The sequence below is a fragment of the Antechinus flavipes genome, chromosome 6 (assembly GCF_016432865.1).
Source record: "Antechinus flavipes isolate AdamAnt ecotype Samford, QLD, Australia chromosome 6, AdamAnt_v2, whole genome shotgun sequence".
In the NCBI taxonomy this organism is placed as follows: Eukaryota; Metazoa; Chordata; class Mammalia; order Dasyuromorphia; family Dasyuridae; genus Antechinus; species Antechinus flavipes.
This window is the reverse complement of record NC_067403.1, coordinates 183146069-183164843: the sequence shown is the minus strand read 5'-3', so window position 1 is coordinate 183164843 and position 18775 is coordinate 183146069. Positions and strand designations below refer to the sequence as shown.

The 18775-nt window shown below is 41.1% G+C and overlaps 1 protein-coding gene across 4 annotated transcripts in view; it reads left to right on the top strand.

The window, feature by feature from the left end:
* The window catches only part of WRN (WRN RecQ like helicase), a 90473-nt gene that overhangs the window by 13331 nt on the left and 58367 nt on the right, over positions 1-18775 (top strand). For 2 of the 4 annotated variants that reach the window (XM_051967192.1, XM_051967193.1), the window contains exons 3-14: positions 192-292; positions 1621-1766; positions 2269-2414; positions 3206-3355; positions 4353-4422; positions 6834-6948; positions 10537-10942; positions 13353-13433; positions 13902-14031; positions 15428-15503; positions 17189-17256; positions 17563-17671. In XM_051967192.1, coding sequence (XP_051823152.1) covers positions 192-292; positions 1621-1766; positions 2269-2414; positions 3206-3355; positions 4353-4422; positions 6834-6948; positions 10537-10942; positions 13353-13433; positions 13902-14031; positions 15428-15503; positions 17189-17256; positions 17563-17671 — 1598 coding nt within the window. Of the gene's footprint in view, positions 1-191; positions 293-1620; positions 1767-2268; positions 2415-3205; positions 3356-3446; positions 4267-4352; positions 4423-6833; positions 6949-10536; positions 10943-13352; positions 13434-13901; positions 14032-15427; positions 15504-17188; positions 17257-17562; positions 17672-18775 lie in introns of those variants that run through there. The other 2 variants (XM_051967194.1, XM_051967196.1) reach the window with 2 other exon arrangements.

The window sequence follows — 18775 nt, the reverse complement described above, 5'->3', positions numbered from 1 at the left end:
CTAGGGCAGGACCTTTTTCCATTTTTGCCTTTGTAATCTTATTTTGTAGCTCAGCATTCTGGCAGGTGCTCAGGACCTATTGGTGGAATTGACTTTGTATAATTAGAGCTGTCTAGAGAAAGTCAGTGGAGAAAATACAAAAGTAGTCATTTGAATACTGATTTTTTATTTCCCATGGATTTTCTCTTCAGAGGAGTATTCTGGAAGATGATCTTCCCCTACTGGAATTCCCTGGCTCCATCATTTATAGTTATGAAGCGAGTGATTGTTCCTTCCTAGCAGAAGATATTAGGTAAGAGTCTTGAATGCCTTAGGACCACTGTATCTCTGCTTCTGAAGGGTAGTTGCTAATGTTCTCAATTCCACGAGGGGCAGCAGGTGACTGAGCAGAGACACCCTAGTCAGGTAACAGCTTTGTGTGTTTAAGCATGTTTGGTCTGTCCTTGGACTTTATCTAGTCTTTTGAATGGCTGTTATGTTGGAAGCAGACTGGACTCCAAGAGGTCAGGTGGCTATTCTTCAGTCTATGTCAGAGGCAGAACGCAAATTCTAGCCTTCCTGATTTCACCAAGTCTCTAGTCTTTTAGTATCTACAAAACCTGCATTTTGTATCGAATTAATAAATGAGTTGTTCTGTTTTTGTCTCCTTACAAACTCATAGCATCAGTCATAGATTGAGAATTGAGAGGGACTTTGGAGTAGTTTTTAGGGAGAAAACAGGCCCAAGCAGTGACCAATGACACACCTTGTCACAGAGCTAGAAAATCTCTGAGGCCACATTTGAACCCTGGTTTTTCCCATTCCCAGGGCAGTACCCTCTCCCTTCCCATGCCTCTTTGGACCAGGTACACTGCTCCACAACACAGAACACTGACGGAGAACACTGTGTTGGCTGTATATGTACATATGCCAAGAGGAGACAGAAGACTTAATTCTTTAAATAATAGCTTTTTATTTTTATTTTTTATTTATTTACAAAGCATATGCATGGGTACTTTTTCCAACATTGACCCTTGCAAAACTTTTAGTTCCAAATTTTCCCCTCCTTCCCTCTACTTCCTCCGCTAGCTGGCAGGTAGTCCAATACATGCTAAATATGTTGAAATACATGTTAAATCCAATATATGTATACTTATTAATACAGTTATCTTGCTGCACAAGAAAAACCAGATCAAGAAGGAAGGAAAAGAAAAACTGAGAAAGAAAACAAAATGCATAGCTTTTTATTTTCAATATATATGTGCAAAAATAGTTTTCAGCCTTCACCCTTGCAAAACTTTGTGTTCCAAAATTTTCTCTCTCCCTTCCCTCTGACCTTCTTTAATCTTAAGGCTGACTGTGCCTTTACTTGTTTGGAGGCCTTTTTAGAGTCAATGTAAATTGTCCACATATGGTCCCAGCCGGTCTGGCAGGGAGACCTGGCCTTAGTGGGACAGTGGGACTTGCACACGCTCCTATCAAGTTCATGTCATGCAAGTTCTAGTCCAAGTTTGGACATCCTCAAAGGTAACACTGCACCATTACTGCTCTGAGAATGTTGACTTGAAAAGCTCTGCTTTCAAGGGAGGTATAGAAATGAAAATTTTGGACTGAATAATGTGGCTCTTTTTTCCCCTTCAGAATGAACTTAACTGATGGAGCTGTGGTAGGGTTTGACATCGAATGGCCTCCACCCTTTTGGAAGGGCAAGTCAGGCAAGGTTGCCCTTGTTCAGTTATGTGTTTCCGAGAGCAAATGCTATTTATTTCACGTGGCTTCTATGTCAGGTTGGTATTGCTCTTTTGCCTCTGAGAATCCTAGGTATCATTTAGGACTCCTCCTTTTGTCATTGCCTACAGGAGACTCTTCCTTCTGTCTTCAGCTGCTTAGTCACCCATCTCTTGCCACATGACCTTGAATTTTCTTGGGGTCTGTTTTAGGTTTCTTCATGGATATGTGTTTTTCCTCGGTTAACTATAAACCCCTTGAGAGCAGAGACTGCTTCATATATATATATTTTTAAATATATCCAATACCTACCATGATGCCTGGTTAGTAGTAGTGCTTAATAAATGTTTGTTAAATTAATAGTTACTAATGATCTGGACCTCACAATAAGAGGAGTGGTCTCCCAGAGTAATGTGTTCCCACTTTAAGAAAACAAGTGATTTCCCGATAAAATAGAGAGTGATGATGGATAGGAGAGCAGGACATAGGGAGGGGACAAAGTATAGCTTTTGGGGAACGAACATAAGAGTGGCTGAGAACTAACTGCAGTATCTGTTTCAGTTTTCCCTCAGGGTTTAAAGATGTTACTGGAGAATGAAGCTGTTAAAAAGGCTGGTATGGGAATTGCAGACCAGTGGAAACTTCTCCGAGACTTTGATATCCACCTGAAGAGCTTTGTGGAGTTGGCCAGTATGGCCAATGAGAAGGTAGAGATATGCCTAGATTTGATGTTTCTCCTTGGTAGAAACAGAGTAGGGCCAGTCTTGGGAGTTAGACATTACTAAATGGTTGGAGATGGTCCTTGTGGACACCTACTGTCATGACTGTTCATTCCAATCAGTCCTCTTTTCTCACTTACTGTTCTTTGTGAGACAGCTATTAATTTGGAGATTTTTTTAAATAAAAAGAATCCCTATTTTTTTGAGGTGGGGAGGGATGCCCCTGTTCCTATATATCCTGCCCTCTTCCATTGATATTTCAGGAAAAATACCATAAGTCCCACTGTGTCTATAAATATCGGGTCTAAAGATTTGGACTTTTAGTGCTGTCCTTTCCCTTCTTCATACTCTATCAAATAGTTGATTGAAGAAAATGAAATGTTTATGACCATTTCCACTTCTTTGTTGTAAAAAGCAGTTTTTAATGTCTCAGGGAAATTTCAGAATTAGAACTAGTGACTGATTGGGTGATCCAGTCCTGTGTTTGGAGTTCTGGTTCTGAATCCCAGCTTGCATCTCTTTTTACTTCCTATATGACCTTGGACAGGTCCCTACTACCTCTTTAGGCTCCCATTTCCACCTCTAAAATGTCTAGCTGGTGCCCTTTTGATTCCTGTGCTTTGAGGGATTGAGTTGGGCTGGGGTCTGGGCTTATCTCTCTGGATGGACTCTTGGAGGGATTGCATGAATGATTCCAAGCTCAAGCTGCAGGCAGGCACAGTCCTCACTTGGACAAGGTCTGTAAGTACTGTTCTGTGCTCCTCTTTTATGGCTCTTAGCTCAGATGTAAAGAGACTTGGAGCTTGGACAGCTTGGTTAAGCATCTTTTCAGTAAGCGGCTTCTCAAGGAGCAGTCCCTCCGCTGCAGTCGCTGGGAGGACTTCCCGCTCACTGAGGACCAGAAGCAATATGCTGCCATTGACGCTTACGTATGTATTCAGGGGACAGGTTTTATTGCCTTGGTTTGGAGCTCTAATACTGGTCACAAATTCAGCCTATCTTAGTGTGGAAAAGACTGCAGAAGGCATTTACTGCTGACTTTTTTCCTGTCGATTATCAAATAGTGCCCATTCACAGATGACAAAACTCTTGTGATTGTTGATCTGAAGTTAAAGGAAAGCTCAGTTGGAGTATTAGTCTGTGGCTTCTGTCACTCAAACTTTCTCTGTCTCCCCTCCCAAGCTAGCCCTCTGTAGCCATACTCATAGACCTGGAGCTCAGGACCTCTTGCTCGTATTAACCTGTCATAGTCAGCCAGGTGACCCCAACAGCTCAATATCAGAGATTTGTACTGAATCAGCTCGGCATGAATGGTGGTAACAAAGCATTTCTTGTCTCAAGACAGGAGAGTGGGCATATAGACACAGAACCCTAGTGGAGACAGTGGAAAGGACGCTAGTGGTCTCTCACCCAGGTCACTGCGGAGCTCTCTCTTTCCCTCCCTCCAGTGTCATCATGCTTCTTCCTCGGTGCCATAACTCTGCAGGTCAAGTTGCTCTCCTGGGTTCTGTGGGACTGCCCTCCTTGTCAGCCGGACTCTTTAGCCACCTGCTACATACACTGGAAGAAATGCAAGGGGAGACTCTCTCTCTCTTTGTACCACATAAGCAGTTGGCTCAGGGGGTGGCCCTGGGGCATCACATATTGTCTTGGTGATTGGTCTGATTGCTGAGCTTGTAGAGTCTGACTGAGCCCCTGCACTGGCATAGCCTCTAAAAAGGGTGATGTGTTGTGCCAGGAGCTGAGTATGGTAGAACAGTGGGAAGAAAGCTGGCTTTGAAGTGGAAAGGACCAAGATACAAGGCCTGTCTCTGAATCACCTGGGCTTGGAGGACCCTTGGTCAGTCCCTTCACTTGGCAGTATAGCCTCAGTGACATTCAGCTTTTGGGGAAGATTTTTATAATCTTTTTCTTTTATTGTTGTAGGCTAGTCTCATAGTTTACCAAAAATTGGAAACCATGAGTGGAACTGAACAGATATTGCCGACAACAACTGGTGAGTTTTTTCTGAGCTCCATGAGGCAAAATGGGAAGTGCTGTGAAACTCAACACTGACGTGTCCTGGGGATAAGGGAGGGTCCGCTGGCAGTCCACGTGGCACAGTGATGTGCCGCCTGGAGATGGTGTCTGTGACTCAGCTCATTCCAGCACTGCCAGGTATCAACGGAGAGATTGGCCGAGGGTGTTGCTGTCACACTGATCAGTCAGCACTTGCTTGGTCCCAAGCCTTGGGGGCACAGAGACCTTGAATAGCCCATTCCCTACTCCTGAGCAACTTAGGTCCAAATAGGGAAGGAGCCAGGCAATTCACAGTTTAAAAAGGCCATCTAGGGCAGAGTCCTCCAGGGTCTCCAGGAGAGTTGCCTGCTTTTATCTTGTCCAACTTGGAATGGTTGCCTAGGCTTCCGTCCATCAATATGTCAGGCACAGAGTTAATTGGCTTCATGTGGAATTTTCCTCCAAGTTCTAATGGCTAAAATGTTAACTAGATCCAATAGTTTTTCTGCTACCATTTGAGCCATTTAAGCAGGAGCCTGGGGTGACTGACCACCTGTCTGGGATGTTCCTGCTGTGTCAGCAGGGATAGCACTTGGATCCACCTTGATGTTCCCGCTAACCTAAGCCGTGAGTTGGATGGATCTTCCAGCCCATTTCCCTTGTCTCTTTCAGTGCTTGTGTGTGCAGTATGTTTGTACCTTATAAGTAAGATAATATTGGGAATGTGTGTAGCACAGTGCCTGGCACATCAGTGCCTAATAAATGCCTATTCCCATCCCCTTGGTAGAAGCATATTGTCATTCATTGGCCAATTGCTAGTGGCTCTAATGCTGATCTCACCCAAATTCTTTCTTTGTTGGGTCTGTTGGGCAAGGCTGTTCAGTGGGGTTGATGTTGCCCTTGGCCTGGCATTATTGAGCCCAGGGTCTTCACCATGTCACGCCATACCACGGGGGAACAGGCTTCCTGGAAAACAGTGTTCCTCTGTTGCTAGGCCCTTGTGGGCCTATATTCTATCCTGTCCTACATGAAAACAGGGGGACTTTATAGACTACTTAGGGTTTGTCCTCTTTTTTGGATGAGTTAAACCCCATTATCCTGAAATCAGCAGTTTTGTGCTCTGGTACAACAAACCAGAGACAGGAATGAGGGAGGGAATGCTTTGGGCCCATACTCCAAGAACATTGGAACCTGCCAGGTGATATATGCCCTCACTGTACTTCCTCAGTCTTAGTTTTGTGCTCACAAACATGTGAACCAGGGTTCACATGACTGGTCAAAGGACTGGGCAGCCCAGGGTGTCAGTCATAATAGTCTCAATTAGAATTTACCTTTTATGTCTATTTTGTGTGAGAAACTAGTTACTTTCCTTTGATTAACATGTGTCATTTTTGCACCTTTTCTTCCTTGTTTTAAAGTGATATTTTACCTTTATTTTGAAGACTGTGATATAGAGAAGAAAACTTAGGAAATGAGGGCTTGTTTATAAGCAATTTCTAACTTTTAAAAAACTTTTAAGAAGGTAGATCATGAATAGGAAACTAAGCTAAGTGAGCTGTAGACTTGAAACTCTCTTTGATTGATATTTTTCTTTAGATTTAAATTTGAGATAAATTGAGAGAGGATTCATCATTTAGTATTCTTTTATCTTTGTATCCCTGGACTAGATAGAAGGTTGGTCTTCTAGTCAGGAAGTCTTGGGATCCATGTAAATGAAATACTGGGGAGATAGATACAGTAATGAAGGTGTCCCTTACCTGTAAGGGCAATTGAATGTTATCCTCTGTCCAAAACCAATGGTCTTATTAATCCAAGTGGCCCAGAGCATGAGGGAGCTTGGGGTCATTGGTTAGAATACCATTGGAGGTGTGGTAGCTCCGGGAGCCAATGTTAGAAGGCATGGACAGATTCATGAAATCATAAATCTTGTCCAAAACCACTAACTCAACTCAGTTTTGTTCATATTGGTCTCTATATGGCTACACAGTAAGGGCTACACAGATACTTGTTGAAGTGACTACATCACGTTACAAGTGTACCCTAAAATTCTTCAAGAATGCTTGAGAAAGAATGTGTGTATTTGGATGGTAAAACGAACCTTTCTTCTTTCTTATTTCTTTCTCATGTCCATTGCACTCATTTTGGTCTGTCCAAAGGTGGTGTTTTTTAAACAATGTTAAAAATGTTGCCTTTAGCATTGCTGCTGTTAAATGAGAAGAGAAATAATGCTGTAAAAAATTACCCTGGCATGGGTTCTGTCAATAAAAAGTTAAAAAAAAAATAAATGAGAAGAGAAAGAGGGTGTGTGTGTGTGTGTGGCTTGGATTAGTGCAAAAATCGCAGTGTTGGGAAGCATTTGGGTTGTCAATGTGGTGTTCTGGCTGATGCACATAACCCTGATTTTTCCAGGGGTGGACCGCTTTCCTGAGGAGGTGAAGAAGCAGTTGCTGTCACTCTCTGAAGAGATGATACATCTGACCAAGCGTCTTTCCCATCCTTGGAGACTCTGCGGCAAGCCACAGAGGCATGTTCTTTCTTACTGCTCTGTCTTGTTCTCTTTGTGTTGGGTCTGTGTATTGCTGACATGGGGAGATGATCTCATTAAAAGTGTTTTTGTCAGCCAAGATGATCTGCAGGAGAGTTTGCTTACTAAGCTCTGATTTGTGAAGAGATGAGAGATTGTCATCTTGCATGGGTCTAATCAGAGAGTAAAGAAGCTCAGTCTTTTAGGACTTTATGTAACAACTGGGAAGAGTTTCTAGGTTCGTGCCTTGGGGGTGTTAAGAAAGCATAGTGAAGAGTCATGCCTTCTGGCCTAGAATAAGTAGCTTCTTGGATTCTGGTTTCAAATACAGTTTCTTCTAGCAACTGGGTGGCATTAGACCTGGATAAGGAAGACCTGAGTTCAAATCCACTCTCATACAGCACAATAAAGGTTTGAGAAAGGGAGGAAGTGGCTATTGTGGAGGACTTTAAATGCTAAAGACAGGAGTTTCTATTTCATCCTAGAAGTAATAGGGATTGGAATGTTTGATTAGGGAACTAACAGGCAGATCCTAGGCAAATCAGCACACTTCTGCCTCAATTTCCTCATCTGTGTGCATTACAATAGCAGCTACTCTTAAGATTGCTGTATAGATAAAATGAGATATTTATAAAGCTCTTTGCAGACTTAAAAAAAAAAAGAAAAGAAAAATTTTTTCTCTCAATTACATGTTGACAATTTTTTTTTTAACATTTAAAAAAAAAATTGGGTTCCATACTCCTTTATTTTTCCCCTCTCCCCTCCTTGAGAAGACAGTTAATTGATATAGATTACTACATATGTAGTCATGCAGAATGTTTCTACTTTTCAAACTTTAGTGCATGATAGAAATGCTAATTCTTATTACTCAGGAATATAGTCTCAGTAAAGCACTTATATCTCAAATCCACTGTATCCCCAAATGAACTCTTTTTCTTTCTTCTCAGATGAGTCCATCTTCCCAAACCCAACATCAGGCAGTACTCCTCTGGATTTCATTATGCACTCCAGATACACCTGGTTGTTTCTTTCTATCCTCAGAGTCCAGATCTTCCTTATCTAGGAGAATGGGCTTGCTCAGGGAAGCCGTTAGTTCCTACATGTCCACAGCACCTTCCCTACTGATTTGTAGCTTCTTTTTATGTGATCTCTTCCCCATTCGACTGGGAACTCCTCTAGGGCAGATTGGCTTTTGCCCGCTTTTGTATTTCCAGCATTTAGCACTGTTGTGGTACAGAAGGACTTAGTAAATGTTTATTGCCTGACTGGGGGTTCTCCCATTCCCTTGGTTGCTCATTTGCAATCTTGGTGTCATTCTTGCCTTCTCTCAACTTATATACCTAAGCAGCTACCAAATCTTCCCCTCTGTGTCCTTTCTTGGAGAGATCCCTCTCTTTCTCTCCATGAAGTCACGATGCTGGTTCAGACCCTGTTAAGCTGTCTTGCCTCATCTAAGACATAGCTTCTTATTTGTTGTTTTCTAGCTGTAATTTCTTTCCATTCTAGTCTGTTCTCCATAGTGGCCAAAAGAATTTTCCTAAAGCTTAGATCTCTTTAGTTCCCTAATCAAACACTCTAGTAATTCTCTATTCTAGAAGGAAATAGAAACTTCTATCTTTAGAATGGATAGTCCACAATAGCCCCTTCCTCTCTTTCTCAAACCTTTTTTATTCTATTTTATTGATTGGGGTGTGTGTGTGTGTGTGTGTGTGTGTGTGTGTGTGTGTTGTTCCATCTCCTACCTTTTTATAAAGGTATCTGTCCCTAGGTCCTTGAATCTTCTTCCTTCTTGTCTCTACTTTTTAGAATCCCTGAATGCAGTGTAGGTTAATGCTTGTGTACAGGTTCATTGATTACAGTGAGAAGAGAACATAATAGATTCATTTCTACTGAAAAATTAAAAGAAGATACAGGCGTAATACCAGGATCCTGTTGTTCTTTAATGGATCTGGGGGCTAATATCTCACCTGTAGTGATCTTCTGTGGATGGAGCATAGTCCTCAAGCAGGAGAGAAATTAAAAAATACCATAAAGTATTTTTTAGAGGAGAAAATTGACCACATTCTTAGACATTTAGAACATTATTCTTAATTTAGATATTTTTCTTACATATTTGGAGATCTGTTTTCCTATTTCTCAGAGTTTCAGAGTAGCAATTTAAAGGGGAGGGGAAAGCTATCCTTCCAGGAGGCTCATGAGCTAACGTGACAGTCAGGGTGCAGCTCTCGTGATTCCAAAATTATCACTTAGGATAGGAACAAATTGCAGCTTATTTGTTAATATCACTGCTTTGTCAAGCATTTATTAGGTACCTATGATGTGCTTGGTACTGGGGATACAGAGGTAAGAGTGAAATAATCTCTCTACTGCAATTGCTTGTATTCTCTTGGGGAAATTTGCACATTTAGGTTTAAACAAAAATAAAGAAACTACTTTGAAAGGTGGAGAAGGAAGGGAGAAGTATTTGTGAAGAACCAACAGCCACTTCCTGCCCAAGGTGATCTGGGCTGCCTTGAAAGAGCATAGGAATCTGGGGGACAGAAGTGTGAGGGGCAGCATTGACAGCCTGGTAGGGGTGCAGAGCCCAGAGATGGAATGGGATCATGGCCCCATGTGGGCATGGAGGTGGGTAGGTCACTTCATTTTTATTTTTATTTTTGTTTTGCCAAGGCAGTTGGGGTCAAGTGACTTGCCCAGGGTCACACAGTTAGAAAGTGTTAAGTGTCTGAGGTCAAATTTGAACTCGGGTCCTCCTGACTTCAGGGCTGGTGCTCTATCCACTGCACCACCTAGCTGCCAGGTCACTTCATGTTTCCTGTCTTCAAACAGCCACCTAGTCCGCCTGGTCAGGAAGTAGGCCTTGTGGACTCTCGGGTGGCTCTTTAGGTGCCTCATCAGAATTGGGTGATTCTTTATTCATGAAAATGATAGGATTCTTAAGAAAAGCAAATTTCTGTGTTAGTTGTGCTGGTCTTTGAATAGCCAAATCATCTGTCTGATGCATATTCCAAACTTTCCCAGAGATCTGAGCTCTATTGGCCCTACCAGCTGTCAGTCGCTTGGCATTTTTACCAAGCCCCACCCCTAGGTTGAATGGGAGGGGCCTCTTCCTTCTATTATGACCCTAAGTATCTTGCTTTCTAACTCCTAGTTTTTCATCCACCTTTTTAGAAGCATGTTGTGGTTTGGTAATGAAAGAACTTGGCAAAATAGTATGGCCTTTGTGGTCTCTGGGTTGGCACCTTTTGTCTTTGTGAAAACAAATAAGGGATTGGGAGAGCTTCAAGGGACTCACTGTTAGCATAGAACCTTGATAATGGCTGTGCAGTTAGTTTTAAAATTTTTTTCTTATTATAGCTTTTTATTTACAAGATATATGCATGAGTAATTTTTCAGCATTGACAATTGCAAAACCCTGTTTTTCAACTTTTCCCCTCTTTCCCCCCACCCCTTCCCCTAGATGGCAGGCAGACCCATAAGTTAAATATGTTAAAGTATATGTTAAATACAATATATGTATACATATCATACAGTTATTTTGTCATGTTGTTAATTTTGCGACGTTTATTTCCCTGGCCTGCTCTTTAGAATTACTGAGTTACTGAAGAATCTTTCAGATGACCTGGGGGCCTTAAGGACTGCACTGTTTGGAGCTCCTGACTTGGAGAGGCTCCCCAGGGATACCCCATCAGATGATGGCCCTGCAGCTGAGGAAGAACTGAAAAGACTTGGAGAAGGGCCTCAGGCCACATCAAAACATGGTGAAAGGGACTCAAATGGTGGTGACTTCATTGAATGTGGAGGAGGAAGTAGGATGGGCAATACAGTGGACCTGATCAAAGATGGGTCTGAAGGTGGAAGGGAGGATCAAAAACCCCAAGAAGTCGGGGAAAGGGTTTGTTTAATGTCACTGGATGTTACTGAATACGAACTTCAGATGATGGAGCAGCAGGCGCGGGAAGAAGTGAATGAAGCCGTACAAGTGTCTGATCAGGTACTTCTGATTATCATCATTAAAGTCAGTTTGCATGATCCTCCACAAAGATCCTCATGGATATTAGTTGGTATCATCTTACACAGTAAGAGAAAAATAGGTGAAAACCCTGTGTAGCCTCTTTTTTAGTGGATATAAAGTTAAGACATGTAGACTGTATGTCTACATCTGAACCTCTGTCGTAGTCTTTGGCCTCTAAGATTAAGGCAGTAAGGGGATGGAAGGCACTGGCCAAGTCCTCCCACCCCTCTTCTCATGTCTGCCCACAGGGAGGTGATGAGCTATATCCCTCTTTTCCTCCCATTTTCTGTCTGTTTTTGCTCACCCTGATAGAATTGAGTCCTTGCTAAGTTCTCTTCCTTTTTTGAGTCCTATGACTTCTGATGAGATCCTGGGATCTCTTCCCTCTGTTAACATGAAAACACATCATCCCTTCAAAGTCCCTTTTGGTTGTTCACTTGTATTTACTTTTTGGTGTTTTTCTTGACTGTGGTGTCGTTATTTCACAGTTGCTTCTTTCCCCAGGAGTTCCTCTGAGCAGAGGGTCTGGGCCTGTCTGGGCCCATATGGGCAGCAGCTTCCCTAATCTTCATGGTCAGTTTATTCAGTGCACTTGTCATGACAATATCACCCAAAGATAGAGAGGTTCTTTGTCTTAGCCCCAGGAAACTTTTGCTAACACTGATGTCATCTTTTCTTAAGTTTTGTCTGAAATGTTCTGGCTTTTTTGTCTCCCTGAAAACATGTATGATGTTCATAATTTTTCCTTATTATAATTGCTGCTTATACTTTTCTCCCCAATCAAGAAATTTCTGCTTCTAGCTAATTTGCAGGATGAGATTTTTTTTTTTTTTTTGCTTCCAGGGTTCACAAGCCTATTTTGTGAATTTCAGGCTCCAGATATCACTATATTGTAGTCTTTAATTTAGAAAAAAAATCTCATCTTAAAGGCAATATGATTTTCTGAGTTTTCCTCTATAAGTTTTTTAATTTTAATTTTTATTCCTAGAGCATTTTTCTATTCCCCATCCCCCTAATATTTTTTCTGTTTATATTTTTAGTGGTTTGGAAAATCAGTATTTTCTAGGTTATTTGAATTATATTGTCCCCTTCAGTTTTCTACTAAAAATTCAAACTTCAGTGGATTTAAAGTTTATTACAAGTGGTTTGATAAACTACAATAATATTTACTATTTGTCATACTGAACTGTATGGGATTTCTCTGCTATTTTCAAACTTTGCCCTTGCCAGAATTTCAATAGCAATTGTTAGGGAGTCTTCATGTGTTAAAATAGGGAAATACAGAGTCCCTAACAAGCCAGTTATCCAGACATTTCTTGTTTCTCTTCAGTTATTTGTATAATTATTCATTAATGCAACTTATCAAAGAGACTTACTAAAAAGTCGAAAACAAAACAAAACTTCTGTTGTAAAATTGTCTTTTATGTTTAGTAGTTGTTTTTAATTCCTTTCTGTCCCCCTTCTGGAGATGAACCTCTTGACTTATCTTGATCGTTATTCTGATGGCAGACATGACAAATATGTGATGCTAACATGTCTTTGAGCAATGTAAGGGATTGATTTAAGATGTCAAAGGGGATGTGGTATGGATGTTATTTCTATGAAAGAGATGATGAAGAATTGTAATAAATATTAATCCATAGGCTCAGTTTTTGTTAATAAGCTACACATAGCAGTCAGCAAGCATTTTTAAAGTGGTTGTATGCTCAGATCTGTTCAAGGTCCTAGAGATAGAAATAGAGAAATGAGGGAGTCAAAAGCTCATCAATTAGGGCTGTGACTCCTATCCCTCCAAATTTACAGATGAGAGATTTAGGTCCAGTGAGTAGCAGGTGCAGGATTTGAACCCAGGTTCATAACTTCAAATCCATTCTTCTTCAGGTCCCAACAAAAGTGCATTTAACCTCAGGCTCCGTGTCAGTTTGCCCTCTTTTTGTTTACCCCCTATTTGAAGCAGAAAATTCAAAGTTCCTCATGACTGGCAGTTCCTTCTCAGTGAAATTGCTCATCCAGATCCATTCTTATTCTGGTGCCTGGCACTATAGTGGCATATAGTGGCTGTTTAATGTGTGTTTATTGAATGAAGAATCAGTTTCTTATCATTCCACTGACACTTTGATTACTTCATGTGTTAAAAGAATGAGACTATGTACAGATTTTTGTTTTTTAAGTGGTAAAGTAATGGGTTTGGGGGCAGCTAGGTGGCTCAGTGGATAGGGATCAGTAGGACCTGAGTTGAAATCTGGCCTCAGATACTAGCTGTGTGATCTTGAACAAGTCATTTATTCCCAATTGTCTCCCTCAAAACAAATAGTAAATGGGTTCTGTAGAAGAAAAGGAAAGAATGCTATAAATTCAAACCATAGAATCATTTATTTTTCTCCCCCAGGACTTAATTTCTGTGATGGATGCTCATGATCTTTCTAATGCTATTGAAAGTGACGAAGATCTGGAAATGCAGATGCTTAAAGTATGTTTTTGGTTCTGATATTAGAAATGGATATTGTTGTGAAGGATGTTGATTATTTTTAAGAGTATCCTAAAAGGAGACCAGTCCATTAGTGTAGCAGACATAGGAAAAGCCATATCTCATTTTGTCTGTATTTTTATTCTAGTATTTTCATCTAAATTTTTTTCCTTCTTTGAGATAGTGACTTAATTAATTGGGACACTTTAAATATTTGCTAAGTTTCATCAAAAGCAAAATTTAGTCACAGAAAACAAAATGTATTTTAATTCCCCTCTCTGGGGATTTTTATGCTGTGTATTAAGCATAGTTAGAAATCATTCTTTCTTGGTGGCTCTGAAGTCTAATTGGAGAGTGGCCCCCAGACTCTTAGGGATCAGGGTTGGCTTGTGCACCATCTGAATAGTTTCCCTTTGATCTGGAGATGAAAATGAGATGGCCATGAGAGTTGGTTTGCGTTTCCTTTTTCAGTCTTTAGAAGATTTGGACCGTGGCAAATTGAAGCTGAATGTGTCAGAGTTGCCAGAAGCAGAAGGCAAGGCTGGGATCACTGCTGATGAGGGGGACGAGGAAGCTATTGAAGAAGAGGAAGATGAATGGGGTAAAAAGGAGAATGGGGTTGTCAGTATCTGCCATTATTGATGTTTACTCAAGACTGGGTGTGGGTATGGGTGCGTCCTCAGTTAGAAGACAGGCTTCCTTACCTGAATCTTTTCTTGGTTTGAGAGGTAAATAAAAGGTCAAGGAAGGGCAGCTTTAATATCTTGGACTTCTAGATAAGAAACCTTCCCTAATTGGCTTCAGGGGACTGATTGTGTAGATGAGTTAAGGGGCTGGGGGGATGAACTGCAGGGGGAGTGTCAGATTCTGTTTTACTGTATGGGCTGTACCAGAAATGCGATGCTTGGCCAGAGCCACATGCTGGTTGACCATGCTTCCTGTGCCTCTTACCCCGGGGTAGTACCCACTCCCTGAATGAAACAAGGTAAAGAAACTCCCACAGGCTGGTTGCCTATTTGTAGGCTTGACTTGAACTAGGCCAGCAATAATTGGAGAAAAGTGCTTCTGTGTTGTGCAGATGAGTGGGAGGTCAAGGGGCATCCAGTAGTTTCCAGGTATTGCCCTGACCTCAAGGAGCTTCTTGTCAAGTGAGTGACAAGCCACACAAGAGTAAAGGATAAATCAGTCTGTGAGAGTGAGACCCTTCTCTGTGTCTGACCTACTAATCTCCCTGGGTCCTGGCTTCTTTCTTTAGTGAAATGGAGAGATTATATTAGTTTATGCAGGGGTCCTCAAACTTTTTAAACAGGGGGCCAGTTCACTGTCCCTCAGACTGTTGGAGGGCCGGACTATAGTAAAAACAAAAACTTTGTTTTGTGGGCCTTTAAATAAAGAAACTTCATAGCCCTGGGTGAGGGGGTAATCGTCCTCAGCTGCCGCATCTGGCCCGCGGCCGTAGTTTGAGGACTCCTGCCTTAGAGCCTCAGCTTAATTCTAGTGAGGGGAGAAAGAGAAGGGCGAAGATAGCTAACAGAAAAAAATCCTGAGGAAGGAGGAAGCATCCAAGTGTCAAGCAGCAAGTGTGGACCTGTGTTAGACACCGGGCCATTGTGTAAGTGTGGAGAGGGGTGGCAGAGCAGCCTTAAGGTTTGTACATGTCCAGGGTAAGGAGGTACTTGGAGGTCTCCTCTTAAGGCTGGGGAGGACTGAGAGGACTTGGGAAAGAAGCCTGGGAAGTGGTTGGGGCTTTGGGATAGAGGGCCTTGGAACATTTTGATTTTGACTTGAAGGCACTGGGTAGTATCTGAAGATACTGCTCTAAACAACATCTGATTAAGTCATCCAGTAGCTACTTGGGTAAAGTATGAAGTCCAGAGGGAAGGGGGATTTGAAGCAGACTCAAATTTTTTTCCTTTTTAAAAAAAGGATAAAAGTTACATTTTTCCTCCCCATTAAAATCTTCTGTTTAAACTTAAATTCAAATATTTTGTTTTAAGATCCTTCATTACCAACACCTACTGCAGAACAAATCATTTGCCTGAAGACCTACTTTGGACATTCCAGCTTTAAACCGTGAGTTATGTTGTTAACTAAAAGATTTATTTTTTTCTTAATGAGGAAAAATGCAGAGAAAAACCTCATAGTCATAGTATGATTTATTTCTTAGAATTGCCTTCCTAATGGAGATGCTTTCTGATGTAGTTGGATTTTGGAAATTGTGGTTGTTGCTAGTAAGAAGATAGGGCAGTCACAGATATTAATTTAAATGGAGAAATAATTTCGGTTCTCTTTTATGTTCACCAAATGTTTATTGAGTGTCTGCTACTGAGGCAGCTTGGAGTAGTAAATAGATCATTGAACTGGAGTCGGGAAGACTTGAGTTCAAATTCACTTTAGATACACTAACCATATGTTAGCTGGCCAAGTTACATTATCTCCATGGGCCTTAGTTTCCCTCTTTTGTAAATTGAGGGCATAAAATCTAATACATGTACATGTGCACGCACACACATAAACACACACGGAGTAGACTGTAGCTTTAGGAGAGAGGGCCTGCCTATGGGGAGAATATACCAACCACAGCCATACTGTAAATCATTAGTCCTCAGACTTTTTAAATAGGGGCCAGTTCACTGTCCCTCAGACTGTTGGAGGGTCGGACTATAGTAAAAACAAAAACTTTGTTTTGTGGGCCTTTAAATAAAGAAACTTCATAGCTCTCCGTGAGGGAGATAATCGTCCTCAGCTGCCGCATCTGGCCCCTAGGCCGTAGTTTGAGGACCCCTGCGGATCCATGGTGTGGGTATTTGCAATGGAGTTGGGTCAGGGAGCATGCCTGTTCTGCTTGGTTCTAGATTTGATCTTGTTTTTGCTGTAGGGCTGCTCTTCTTAGAGTGAAGGTTTCTTCATTGTGTGGGATGACCAATCACCTTAGAGCATACTCAGAAGTTTCTTGTGAAATACATTCATTTAGTATACCTCTTTCTGCTGCAGTTTGCTCTGTTACTTAATTCAAAATGCATTAAAGTTTACCCTGAGGTTATGTATTGAGTGCTCTGCTAAGTTAAATCTTTCCCTTTGGGAATGATCTTTAGCAGGTGGTCCACTAATGAATTTCCAGACAGAAGATAGAGGTGTTTCTGCTCCCTTCTATTCTTGTCCCAGGTATATTAATTCTAACCCATGCCTCGGGTTTTTTAGGGCTTCTTTCCTAAACTCCAGTTATTTTCTGTTGGATACCCAGTTGTCTTGAATCACGTTTTTGGCTCTGTTCTTATCAAATAAAGAGATGTTTCAACAAGAAAATCTACTTATTGAGTGCAAGGGATAATGTTGTAAAAAATTACCCTGGCATGGGTTCTGTCAATAAAAAGTATTATATAAAAAAAAAATAAAAACAAAACACATACACACACACAAAACGGATCATGTATCAGGACATAAAAACCACAAAATCAAATGCAAAATGTCAGAAATAGTAAATCCATTTTTTCAGATCATGATGCAATAAATATTACATGCAATAAAGAAAAAAAAAAGAAAGTCTACTTATGATGAGTATTGCTTGGGCTCAGTTGCTTAGCTGAAGGGACCCTTCATTTTTAGACATTATTAGACAGAATCTTGGTCCAGGTCCAGGACCAGGAAGACAGATGTGGGAATGTTGAGAAGCGACTTAGGGTATTAAATAACTTCCTAAGGTTCCTTATCATCTAATTAATATCTGCTTTCCCCAATTTTTTTTTCTCCTTTGCAAGTATGCAGTGGAAAGTGATCCATTCTGTTTTAGAAGAAAGAAGAGATAATCTTGTAGTAATGGCTACTGGTATGTCATGCTAAGCAGTATTTGTATTTTTAATTGTAATTTAATTGTAAAAATAATTTGTATTTTTAATTAAAACTATAGTGTAATAAGAGCTCCTCCTTTATTGAGTCTTTGAACGCAAATGCTCAGAAACAGACCATGGAGACTGCTCTGGGGTCTGGAGAATAGAAGGCCTAGGTGCTTTTGAGGAAGCTCCTTTAGCCCTGGTGCAGGGAGTGCTAGATTGGGGGTCAGTGATGCTACTGGAAAAATGTTTCATGTTGGTTCTTCTTGTTCTTGTCTGTCTTGTATTATTTTCATTTGAAGGATATGGCAAGAGTTTGTGCTTTCAGTTTCCTCCTGTATTTGTTGGTGGAATCAGCATTGTTGTTTCTCCTCTGATTTCTCTGATGGAAGACCAAGTGCTTCAACTTGAGTAAGTGGGAGGTCGACTGTCGGTGGCCTTGTCTTACTGTCCTTCTGGAGTTCTGTTTTCTTTCAGGAATGAAGCATCTGAACAGAGTGAGTTACCATTTAAATCTGGGCTCCTGCCAGATTTTTTAAGAAAGGGTAATCCTTTCCATTTAAAGTAGAATGACAGTTCTAGTGTGGACAGGATCTTTATCCTCCCCTAAGCCCTATATCTTAGGGCCTCTTTAAGGAATATCCCATTATTGCATTTGTCCTAGTAAATGTATCAGATGCAGTTTTGAAGTCATATGTATTAGATTTTCTTCTTTCTCATGGGCCTTTTCCTTTGGAGTGTAGTTGGATATAGAATGAGTATTCATTTTAGGAAGATCTTTGAAAGAGGAAAAATGATATCCTGGGTAAGTGGCTTTGGGCTCTTTCTGTCGAGGCCTGTCTGAAGAGAACATATGTTTGTGTTCCTTTTTGTCTTTAGGGTACATAGCAGGGATTAGGGGCAGTTACAGAATTAGAAAAGATGTAGGGTGGGACATCTGCCATCTTGTTCCTTACTTTCTCTTCAGGTGGCTTAGAAATAGGATTTTGGTGTTTCAAGAAGTGTTGCTGCAAGCCTTCTGGGCTCCAGGGTGCAGAATCTGAGGCAAAGCAGCTACTACTTTCACAGAGCTTCTGTTTTGCTCTGTTAGAGTGCAGGACGTTTTAAAACATTTATTTTTAGGTAAACTGACATTTAAGAATACGTTTTTAGAATGATTATTATCATTCTTAATTAAACAACTTGCTTTCCACCCTTTTTGGTCTCAGAGGATTTTTTGGGGAAGGTTGTGGGAGGCTCAAGTATAAAGTGAAAAAACTCCCAAAGCAACCAGCCTCTTGTAAGCTGACTTTCCTGAAATTGCTCTCTCCAAGGCCACCTGTGGATGCCCGCCTGCTGAGTCCAATGATCTTTGCTCAGGCTTCATTCTCTGTGACATTACTGTGGCTTCTCTTAGTTCCTTAGCCTAAGGCAGTGTATACTTTTGTGCACTCATTGTCAGTCTTCTGGAGGCTCTGGCTGTTCTTTTCCTGTTATCTATATAGATGCTTTTCTGGTTAACTTACCTGCATCATC